Below are 12,399 nucleotides of genomic sequence, written 5' to 3'. Positions count from 1 at the left end.
TTGGTACCTGTCAGCTGCTTCAGGTGACCCCTGAGACAACGTCGGCAAGCTCGACAAGCCTCCTTTCCTTCTTCAGCTTGACGGCTTCCTCATAGGCTTCCTTTTAAAGTCAGACACACCAAGTCTTTAACTACCTTTAAATCTCTCGTTCAATCTGAAAGCCTTCACACTTTCTGATACAAAACCTTTTTTTTAGTGAACATCGATCTGACTAATTCACCTTATTTGTTCTTGTAAAACACTTTGTAACATTGTTAAGAAAAGTGCGATACAAATAATCCTTTTTTTAATTATCTTGCAGTCTTGACTTGCATACATTCATTATAAATTTTGCATGGATTAAACTATGTTGGCCTACAGATATGACAGAGCCCCTGGAATCTTATTTTTTTGTCTCTTAGCATTACCATGAACACAAACATTTAAACCCTAATTCACATCAGTCAGCATTAGACTGCTGTAAGGACAGTCTGGAGCACACATCTTGATGAGTCCAGCTCTGAGATAAGTGCAGCTCTGTTCTCTGACTGCTGGATTGCTGATCTGAGGTGCTGATGACGGCCTTTCTGCTGATCCCTCAGTGCAGGTCCAAGTCCAGCGAAGCCACGTGTGGGTTGGTCTGCTGCTCGGCCTGCTGTTGGCCACGGTGGTCGGGCTGCTGCTGACTGTCATCGCTAAGCGCCGCGGAAAGGAAACACAGTTTGGGTATGAAGCCAAATGTGCATGTGTGTGCATGTATATACGTTGTGTGTCAAACAGCTACGTACACTGGTGCAGAGGAGCTGCAGGAGCAGCAGAGAGCCAAAGACAGACTGCTGCATGTCAACATGAAGGCTAATACAGAGTGCAAATGTGAAATCTTTTTATCTGTTATCAGTTCAGTCTTTAAGGATCCGGGTCCTGAGAGTTTGGTCTTCTTCACAGCTGCTCGGTCGTTCAGCAGAACCATCAGTGATGTGCAGGACTCAACATGTAAGTGTAAGGTTTCCTACGTCCAACATCAGAGCTGTTAGTGTTCACAGCACCGAGTTAGCTCCACCAAGGATAGTATATGGGTGGGACAGTGTGTCTGCCTGTCGTAATGAGTGCTAACCAGGTTTACTCAGAGCAGTAAGGACTGTTATCAGAGGTGGGGGGCATGGCTCAAATTAGAAGTAATGAACTTTGCTGCCTGCCCTGCTGGCGGTACACATTCTCAAACTGCTCATGGCTAACGGAAGCAACACAACCGCCACTGACACTTCACACAACATAAAGATGAGCAGAATAATTCTCTGTGGTCGTAACGTTCTTAGAGCTCCCCTTTAGCCCTGTCCGGGTTCTACAGAACATGTGAATCTCATTCTCCCATTCACACGGATACTCAGATACAGTTATTCTTATTGCATAAATGCATACAATCTTTTTATATGACATATTTATGTAAAGTATGCTGCACTTTTTACCTACAACCCCACAACATGAAACATGAAACATGAAATATCTGGAGTCATTTGGAGATCAGTGTCCTGGATATTTCGTGTGCTGACTCTCCTGTTGCAAGGCAGCTACCCAATCCTCTTAACATCATGTAAAGATCTGAAATGAAAAACGAGCCCAGAGATAAAGTCCTCTGAGAAGTTGTGTGAAAGTGGCCGTGAAAAACAGTGATTGATATCTGTCCTCCAGGTGTGTGTGTCTGTCAGCAGGGCTGTGCCCAGAGAAAAGGGGTCTGTACTACCAAGCAGGTTTCAACATATCCAGGGTATCTTCTAGTTACCTGGCTCAACTTATCAACACTACCAATAATCATGGTAAGTGCTATCAAAACACTAGTTATGAAGTTGGTAAGACAACCCAGGTTTTGTCATTTCCGACATAATCATGGATTCAAATTCTTATTTTCATGTAGCAGACTGAAATGCTGGCCATCAATAATCTGATCAATATCTCTGCCAGCCATTAAAGCAGAAGTAGATCTGATGATGTACGATTGTGTGTGTAATTAAAGGAATGTTCTGCAGGTGTATTATGTGAGAAAGTTTCAGTTCGTTTCTGTCAGATGCAACACTGGCTGTTTTAAATGCTCAACACTTCAAACCAGTCAGTGGGCTTCATCTTCTTTTCATTTGTATTTTTTATTCAGCCATTATTTAACCAGGCCAGTCCCATTGAGACACATCTCTTTCCCAAGGGAAGCCTGACCAAGACAGCAGCTTAAAACATTAAGTTTCGAGGGTTAAAACAAACAAGGCAAGAGGCCACATACAATACAGATCAAACAACAACAGCAAACAAACAAATACAGTCAGATCAGAGCAATAACATTCAAGAAAAGTTCCTGCCAGAGAGTACTTGTGTGGAGCATCAGTCAAGAACAAGTCGATTTGTGAAGATTTATCTGGGAATTTTAGATTGGGGTGTGTGGGACTCTCAATAAGCTGCGTGAGGTTGAGTGAGACACGGATAACTTTGAAAGCATCAGATGAAGATTTAAGCTAATCCCCATTTAGGTCACCAGGCAAAATGACTTCACTGTAGTTGAGGTCAGCTTACAACTTGTTCACAGAGGTGAGCGTCTCAGCATGGGCTGATGGTGGTCTATAGCACCCCACCATAGTTAGGGAAAACCCAATTGACACTTTGAGATTAATGGCCAGGAACTCAAACTGTTTACAGACTGATTTGGACTGGAAGACATTCACACTGAATTTACAATTGCAATAAATCCCAACCCCGCCCCCTTTTTTGGGAAGATCAATCCTAAAAACATTATATCCCTTTAAAGACATAATTTTGTGAGACACTTTTCAGACAAGACGATAATGTCTGCATCAGTTGATTTGGCCCAAATCTGCAGTACATCAGTCTTTGGGAACAAGCTACGAATATTGCTACATGTAGCAATATCAGGGCCAGGATTTGGCTGTAAACCAGAAATTAATAGTAGGAGTAACAGCAAATATCGTTTCCTAAATCCGTCATGGTTACTAGGGGATACCTTATTTGAGTGTTGTACAGCTGCTACAAGAGACTTTTCTGACAGGACGAAGAGAACTCGAGAACAGAAATGCAAACAAGATACAACCCATCCATCCATTTTCTATTGAAAATGAGGAGTCACGTGACTCCGGTCGGCCATGTTGGCAGGAGACGCTATAGGTTGCCAGGGGCAACGGCATCAGAACTTAACGGAGGCGCGCCTATATATTCCAGATATCTTCCCGCATTTATCATTTTGGCAGGACAGAGACGAATACAATAAAAAAAAGAAAGAAAGCAAAGCAATGCAGAAAGATAAGGCGAAAGAAAAAGGACCTTTCAGGGACAAGCTTATTACAAGCGCAAAGCAATCGAAAGTAAGTGTCAGTTTGGGGGTTTTTAGGGAGGACACGGATGCGGATTTTCAAAAGCAAAGTAGATTTATTAACAAAAACAAAGTATCAAAGGAAAGTGCGGCTGAGCCGGATAGAAAAACCTGAACTGTGGAAAAAGGTATAACAAAATAAAACACTTGGCATATCATAGGAAAAAACTTAACTTAGCTGTGGCGTGGCGTAGCATGGAGGGTGACGGGAAGAATCTCACAAGAAATGAAAGGAAACCTGGAAACTAAATACTGTGGAGGGTGATGAAGGATAGAGTGCAGCTGAAGGAAATGAGTGCAGGTGACGTGAATGAAACTAATCAAGACCTGAACCAAAAACATGATCTAAACTAAGAACTAAAGACATTATCTAAAAACCAAACATGATCTAAAACATAAAACACATGGCATGAGTCCATGGCATGACAGAGCCCCCCCCTCAAGGGGCGGATCCCAGACGACCCTAAAAAAAAAAATCTGAGGGTGGGAGGGAGGGGCTCGAAACCGGTCCGACGGGGAACCAGACATCCGGCGGCGTGGCTGCAGTGGCCAACCAGGCATGCAGCTCGTACCGGCTTCGGGCAGCAGGAGACGGTGGTCTGGCAGACGCCCAGACCTCCCATGGCGTGGCGGCAGGAACAGGCGGTGGTCCGGCGGACGCCCAGACTTCCCATGGCGTGGCGGCAGGAACAGGCGGTGGTCCGGCGGACGCCCAGACTTCCCATGGCGTGGCAGGAACAAGCGGTGGTCTGGCAGACGCCCAGACTTCCCATGGCGTGGCGGCAGGAACAGGCGGTGGTCCGGCGGATGCCCAGACTTCCCATGGCGTGGCAGGAACAAGCGGTGGTCTGGCAGACGCCCAGACCTCCCATGGCGTGGCGGCAGGAACAGGCGGTGGTCCGGCGGACGCCCAGACTTCCCATGGCGTGGCGGCAGGAGACGGTGGTGGTCTGGCGGACGCCCAGACCGCAGACGGGGTAGCAGGAGCAGGTAGTGGTCTGGCTGGCACCCAGATCCCCAAATACGTGGCAGCAGGAGGCGGTGGTCTGGCAGGCGGCCAGACATCTGTCGATGTGGCAACAGGAGGCGGTGGTCTGGTGGGCCCCCAGACCTCCGACGGCGAGGGGGGAGCCCCCCCCTTAAGGGATGGATCCCAGATTCCCCAATATCTGGGGGTGGGAGGGAGGGGCTCGAAAGCAGGAGTCCGTGGGCTGCTCTGTGGGCTGCTCTGTGGCTGTGGCTGTGGCTGTGGGCTGATCTGTGGGCTGCTCTGTGGGCTGATCTGTGGGCTGCTCTGTGGGCTGCTCTGTGGCTGTGGCTGTGGGCTGATCTGTGGGCTGCTCTGTGGGCTGATCTGTGGGCTGCTCTGTGGGCTGCTCTGTGGCTGTGGCTGTGGGCTGCTCTGTGGGCTGCTCTGTGGGCTGCTCTGTGGCTGTGGCTGTGGGCTGATCTGTGGGCTGCTCTGTGGGCTGATCTGTGGGCTGCTCTGTGGGCTGCTCTGTGGCTGTGGCTGTGGGCTGATCTGTGGGCTGCTCTGTGGGCTGATCTGTGGGCTGCTCTGTGGGCTGCTCTGTGGCTGTGGCTGTGGGCTGATCTGTGGGCTGCTCTGTGGGCTGATCTGTGGGCTGCTCTGTGGGCTGCTCTGTGGCTGTGGCTGTGGGCTGCTCTGTGGGCTGCTCTGTGGGCTGCTCTGTGGCTGTGGCTGTGGGCTGATCTGTGGGCTGCTCTGTGGGCTGATCTGTGGGCTGCTCTGTGGGCTGCTCTGTGGCTGTGGCTGTGGGCTGATCTGTGGGCTGATCTGTGGCTATGGCTGTGGGCTGCTCTAAAGCTATGGCTGTGGGCTGATCTGTGGCTAAGGCTGTGGGCTGCTCTGTGGCTATGGCTGTGGGCTGATCTGTGGCTATGGCTGTGGGCTGATCTGTGGCTATGGCTGTGGTCTACTCTGTGGCTATGGCTGTGGTCTGCTCTGTGGCTATGGCTGTGGGCTGCTCTGTGGCTATGGCTGTGGGCTGCTCTGTGGCTATGGCTGTGGGCTGATCTGTGGCTATGGCTGTGGGCTGATCTGTGGCTATGGCTGTGGGCTGCTCTGTGGCTATGGCTGTGGGCTGTGGGCTGATCTGTGGCTATGGCTGTGGTCTACTCTGTGGCTATGGCTGTGGGCTGCTCTGTGGCTATGGCTGTGGGCTGATCTGTGGCTATGGCTGTGGGCTGATCTGTGGCTTGCTCGGGCCCCGCGGCCCCTGTGGCTGTGGCTTGCTCGGGCCGGCTGGGGCCGGGGCCAGCTCTGGGACGGCCGGGGCCGGGGCCAGCTCTGGGACGGGTGGGTCCTGGGGCTGCGGTGCAGGTAAGGAGGAGGAGGAGCTGTACAGCGCAGCCACCTCCTCTGGCTCCAAGCCGAAAACCTCCAGCGAGGCAGTGCGCTGCACAGTCCTGACCTCCTCCCAAATAGCCGACGCCCCTGGCATGTGCTGGAGTACCTGCTTCTGAGAAAAGAAGTCCAAAACGTCATTTGAAGCTTCCAGCTTTCTCCAGGAGGTGCTGCCCGGTCCCGAGCGGCACCAAAAATCCCCGACCAGCTCCCAGAAGGCTGAGTAATCCGCCGCGTCCATGTTGGTGAGATTCTTCTGTCAGTTTGGGGGTTTTTAGGGAGGACACGGATGCGGATTTTCAAAAGCAAAGTAGATTTATTAACAAAAACAAAGTATCAAAGGAAAGCGCGGCTGAGCCGGATAGAAAAACCTGAACTGTGGAAAAAGGTATAACAAAATAAAACACTTGGCATATCATAGGAAAAAACTTAACTTAGCTGTGGCGTGGCGTAGCATGGAGGGTGACGGGAAGAATCTCACAAGAAATGAAAGGAAACCTGGAAACTAAATACTGTGGAGGGTGATGAAGGATAGAGTGCAGCTGAAGGAAATGAGTGCAGGTGACGTGAATGAAACTAATCAAGACCTGAACCAAAAACATGATCTAAACTAAGAACTAAAGACATTATCTAAAAACCAAACATGATCTAAAACATAAAACACATGGCATGAGTCCATGGCATGACAGTAAGGTCCTTTCTTCTTATTGCAGCCAACCAAGCTATCCGGCGTCTCCTCGTCAGGTCAGACGCCTGCTCTCCCTGATGCTGCATCCATTTAGGAAACCTAAAAAAATGTATTTCGTTGTTCCAATGTTTCCCAAACGTATTGTGTAAGGTACTGGAACAGTTCTTCACACAGCAGTGATTTCCAGGCATGTTCTTGCAATTCCGCACTGTTTAAACTTACTGATTTAAAAACACACGCGTACACTGTAAAAGAATGGAGAGAATGGCGTTTTCTCGCTAGCATCCTGCCAACATGGCGGATAGGGGCGGGGCTCTGTACCATGACGACAACTCCTCATTCTCAATACGCGCTGTATCCGTTGGTTGGGTCGCGGGGGGGCGGAGCCTATCCCAGCGCTCATCGGGCGAGAGGCGGGGTACACCCTGGACAGGTCCAAGATACAACCATTTGGCATAATTAAAACAAAAAAGGTAGTACAGTTGCCCTGGTGTGCACACCCTATGGCCCCGTTTCCACTATGCAGTCCGGTACGGGTCGGTTAAGAACGGTTCGCTTATTTCAGTGCTTCCACCACCACCAAAGCGTACCGTTACCATGGAACCCGTTACCATGGAACCCGTTACCATGTCTGTAACCCTTCTGCTTGGGGTACCGAGTACACAGGAGCGGTTCCAGGCTCTGCTCTCCGTTGTTGGTGAGGAGAAATCAAAAAAAACTTGCAAAGTGTCCCATATTCAAATCTATGTATGACTGATACTGACTTATAACATGACTTGAAACATTAAAATTCACAGTTTTCACAAACAAGGAGTTCAGGTAGTGAATCTGAAACATCCAGCCTCTGTTCCAGAATAAGGGCTTTAGCTGTTCACTGATGTGAGGTCAAACAGTTTCTAAGATGATGTGGATATGAACATGAATGTGCAGACATCATCTGATGTAGTTTGGTGAGTTTTTTCTACTGAGAAAACAACGCAAATCTGTTATAAGTTCAAAGATTTTAATAAAACAACTGTTAGTTACAGATCTGTAAAAGTCAGAGTCTCCGTTTTAGGCTATATAAGAGTTCTCCTGTACTGACATGATGAAGGTCAGTGACAGTCAAACAGAATGCTTTCTTTCTAAAACAAAGAAAACTCCACCACCCATGACTGTTTTTGTGTCGTAATTTTCTAATAAAAAACGGATGACTTGTTTTAAATGTGTTGATCTGTTATGTTGAAAACTAGTCTGCGCCAGATCAGGTTAGGCTCTTCGATAAGAGACCAACACATGTCAAAGCACTGTCTCCTGACCAATCGAATCTCTTGGAAAATGAAATAATGAAAAGGACATCAGTGAGTGGACAGTGAGAGTCTCTTACTGACTCGATTCTTCATGAGAGATACATCAGCAGAAGAGAAGACTTGTTTACTTTTAAACATTTGAAACTAACATTATTTTATCTATTGAAATCACCACTGTATGCACCATATTGAACTTTAAAAATTGGTTAATGAGGTTCAGCTGTAGCCCTTTTTCTGGAACATTTTAGAAGCTTGATGACTGAAGATGTTTTTTCTGTTTGTTCTTTATTTGCTAAAAGGGATCGGTATCTGACAGAAACAGACTGAAACTTTCTCACAATAATACACCTGCAGCACATTCGTTGAATGAAAAACAATCACGTCTTTAGATCAACTTACATTTTAATGATGTGGCTGAGTTATTGGACAGATTCATTTCCACATTCACACAGTTGGCATTAATTTTCTTTTAATGTTTGGTCATCTGATGCCAACTCTGCCTGTTTTACATGAATATGAACATACCTAGAATTGGAAAAACCTGGGCTGACTTGCTGAGTTGATAACTTTTGTTGTAATCTGCTGAGTGAGATCTCCTTTCTTTAGTGTTCGTTAAACCAGATCACCTAAAAATAGAGAGTTGAACCTGCTTCACAGTAGATATCCCAGGTTAGGTTCCAAGCATCACTTGCCATGGTGATGGACGCTGGTTAGAGGGGAACCAGCTTTATGAAACCCAGTGTTGAACCTGAAGTTATCTTAATGAGACCCTGATCCTGTTCAGTAGTACAGTCATTGGGCCTCATGCAAGAACATTTTCGCATTTTTATTCTAAATTTCTCATTTTTCTTACGAAGGTCTCGTACGAACACGCCACGTCAGACTCAACAAACGCTCTTAACTTCAGAAAAAGTGTGTAAACGACCTGCGTAAATGATGAATGCCACCCGTGCGTATTTAAGTGCACGTGCACGAGGATAGTAGATTTGCATACTCCACGCCCAAAATGATACCATATAATGCTGTGCTTCCTCTCTGCTGTGCCAGGAAGTGCTGAGTCATGAGAATGGCATCAAGGCACAAAAAGAACAACTTTAGGGGCTCTGAGACTGAAGTTCTGCTTTCAGAGATCCAGAAAGGAAAATCTGTCATTTTTAGCAGAGTCAGCAGTGGAATTACGGGACCTGCTAAAGCCAAGAAATGGGAAGTTATTAAAGTGCTGTTAATTCTGTGTCACCTGTAGTTCGTAATGTCACCGAAATAAAGAAGAAATGGTTTGATATGAAAATGGCTTAAAAAAAAACGTCTCGCCATGGCCAGGCGCTCGATGACTGCAACTAAAGACGTGTATGGGAATCTGATGTACCACGGGTGATAAACTGATGAGAGCTTTGATGACCAAGGGGAGCGCACGACTCACAGAGGACTGGGACACCCCCGATCTGTCTCCAATCTCCCTCTGAAAGGTTCCAGTGGCCACAAATCCAAGGGTGGTGAGGACCTGGACGTGTGGTGGAATTGGGTTTGATCGGCGTGTTTCTCTCTGGAGTTGTGGCTCAGCAAGCTGCATATTTGCAGCAGCATAGTCCTTGGCAGTCTAAATCGCGATGTCAGCCATTCGTCTGTCTCAGCAGGACATCTACACGGTCTCGGAGCACACGCTCTCTTCCAAGAGCCTGACGCACTAAGGCATCCAAAAGTAACAAGTCAGCCGCTGGTTACACTTCCCACTGACCTTGTTATATACAGAGTCAAATTAACCTTCAATTAGTGCAGAATTTAAGTCAAACAGAATAATGTCAGCATCATTATGGGGTATAATGGATTTATTTATCTATGTTTGCTTCAAAGTCATTAAATATACAATCCATTAGTCAAGAAAACTTGATTGTAATAACAACGGACTATTTTACTAAACTCCTATGACAGCTCTGGATCACTGTAAATTCTGTTCGTACCTGAAAGAAAAGATTGGTGAATGCACAAATTCTCTTAAATCACTCGTACGCACGACTTAAGAACAAATCTGTGCGTACAATGGTTGTTGCATGAGGGCCAATGTGTTTAACCCAGATCCACTCCGAATGTCAGCCTGAACTCTGAGCTGATGAACCACGACTCAGAGTTTGCTGATCGAGTACCGAAACAGCTGATAGTGATCTGCTCACAAACAAGCACAGATCATAAAGAAGAGGCAGACACTCTCAAACACAATTAGCTCAGAACAGTCGTGGGACATCAGTCAACTGTGGCTCCAACCCAAAAGCCAGAGGGGAAAGACAGACACAATATAATGACCAAAGACAAACTGTAAATGAAGAAAAGCAACATACAGCAATGCTATAAAACAGTGGTTACATGGTATGGTTTTGTCATGTCATATGTGGTTGACGTTAGACTAAAATGACAACCCAGCAAGCATAAGCAAGTATGGCTCAGTCTGACAAATGCCTGCTGCCTCAAATCCTCTGTCCTTGAGTCTGTCCTCACCTCCTCTGATGGGAGGGACTAAGACGAGGAGAGGAATCCTGAGTGGACAATTAGAATCTGACAATTGCTCTGACTATGTGTCTCCCCCAGTGGACAGTCTTTGCATCAACAGTGAGCTGAAGAACAAATTGCAGGATGTTCTGATTCCAGAGAGGCTGCTTACACTGGGACACATGCTGGGGAAAGGTAGCCGAGCACTACACAACTATAACACAAAGCATATTAACAGGAAGTATTGTCTGCTGTTTGCCAGTGAAATGAGAAGTCCATCGACAGAATATTGATCTGAACCCTTCCAGTAATAAAACATCAAAATGTGTTTGTTCCTGCTTCTCCTTCAGCCTCAGTGCAGATGACCTGGGGACCCCTGACATTTTGAAGGCTGGGGGGGGTTACGTTGGTGTACAAAACAGAACGAAGTGCTGAGTGTCACTAAATGCTGTGGTTGACTGTCTGAACATAAAACACATGAACTAACACACCCGAGGGGTTTACAGTGAAGTGAGAGTTGTCAAACCTGATGTGGGCAAATCACCATGGTAACTGGCACTGTACAACTAACCTGCTCTAAAGCAGCTTTTTTCAGAGTTTCTGGTTTGATTTGAACTGGATTGAATTTATATCAAGACTCTTTAGAAAACAGGAGAAAAGAAATTTAAATATAATTCAGTTATTTTTTTTTCCAATTCAATCAAAATCAACCAAATTCATCATAATTTTAGTTATTTAATGTCAATTTCTGATAAATAAAAAAAAAATCAAAGGAAACCAACTCACTTCAGGTTCTGCAGTAGATTAAATTAAATTCAATATTGCTTTATTAATCCTACAGGGAAAATTATATTGCTGCAAGATAAATAATTATTCAAGTTATGGTCTCGTTATAGGTAGCTAATACATAATATAAATACAAAGAATTCAAGCATTTAGAAAGTGATGCAGAGAGGGATGAGGTGGAAATATTGTACATCACCATAAGTGGATCTGAGTGTTGTTTCTGTAGCTTAGCAACAGCTCAGCTGATGATGTCACACACAGCGTCAGCAGGTAACTCAGGTGAACTCTCTCATCAGACAACATGGACAGAAGCTCACAGCCAGCAGTTCAACATCTGGGGTGCAGAGACGCTCCTTCTCAGTGACATGTCCAGGATTACAGCATCTGTTGTTAACCAGCTCTGTGATCCTCCTCCTTTCCTGTTAGCGCTCTGTCTGCAGTCTCTGTCTGCCCGGATAGTCTTAAAGCTGAGCAGAGAGCTGTTAGAGCTGTTCCTGCAGCCAGGTCCAGGATTACAGCATCTGTTGTTAACCAGCTCTGTGATCCTCCTCCTTTCCTGTTACCGCTCTGTCTGCAGTCTCTGTCTGCACATGTGTCTCCTCATTTTTCTCAGATTTGTTCCTGCTCTGCACCCTAGATGTCTGCTCTTCAGCTCATCTGGATTTGAGGTCTCATTCCAGCCATTACTTGGGCTTTGGAAAGCTCAATCAGCTGCTCACGCATGCAAACAACTTTCCTGTTGCTTCGGTTACACATCCTAAGCGGTGTGGAAAAGTGACAGAGTTACCAACAGAAATCATTCGAGCAGCTCAGAAGATTATTTCAAATCAATGATTTCACAGAAAAAAAGCCAAATAGGTTATCTCAAGATACAAAGAACACAATATTTTCCGAGCTACTGCGTGAGGCTGCCGCTGGTGTGGTGTGGATAGTTTGACTGTATAGCTGCTGTATTTGATTATACATCAGTAATGATTGAGGGAAGGATGCACTGCAGGCCTGAAATCTTGTAGAAATGTTTTAGAGGCTCCATGTGAAAACCGATCATAACCCAGGTACCTGTGGATCAGTTCAAGGACATGTGAGATTGATATAAACAAAGTAAGTCTGTTCCCAACATGCTGGGAACAAAGCGCAGCCTTCACGTCCTACTCACTGGGGCCCTGACCCCGAGTGGAGGAATCCCAGCTGTGAGAGGGCGTCCCCAGCCGCAAATCTCTTGCTGTACACTGTGCTCAAGGATGCGCTCATGACCATAGACGTGTTGTCTGAACAAAATAAGGAGGAGTCAAATTATCATGCAGTTTTACAATATTCTACTTGTAATATATCATTTCATTCAAAACTCAATCCAGAAAATTCTCAGAGATACCAAAAAATTCAGAAAAGATTTTAACATTTGAAAAAACACGTTGATATCCTGAAATATCTGGAAGAGAAG

At 46.1% G+C, this 12,399-nt stretch overlaps 1 protein-coding gene across 4 annotated transcripts in view; it reads left to right on the top strand.

Annotated features, from left to right (window-relative positions):
• Window positions 1-12,399, top strand: part of tyro3 (TYRO3 protein tyrosine kinase) — a 55,965-nt gene that overhangs the window by 35,969 nt on the left and 7,597 nt on the right. For all 4 annotated transcript variants that reach the window (XM_075448498.1, XM_075448496.1, XM_075448499.1 and 1 more), the window contains 3 exons: window positions 582-705; window positions 878-972; window positions 10,272-10,367. In XM_075448498.1, the coding sequence (XP_075304613.1) occupies window positions 582-705; window positions 878-972; window positions 10,272-10,367 (315 nt within the window). The remainder of the gene's footprint in view (window positions 1-581; window positions 706-877; window positions 973-10,271; window positions 10,368-12,399) is intronic.

This window comes from Odontesthes bonariensis, chromosome 17 (genome assembly GCF_027942865.1).
Source record: "Odontesthes bonariensis isolate fOdoBon6 chromosome 17, fOdoBon6.hap1, whole genome shotgun sequence".
Classification (NCBI taxonomy): domain Eukaryota; kingdom Metazoa; phylum Chordata; class Actinopteri; order Atheriniformes; family Atherinopsidae; genus Odontesthes; species Odontesthes bonariensis.
This window is presented reverse-complemented; position numbering and strand designations above follow the sequence as displayed.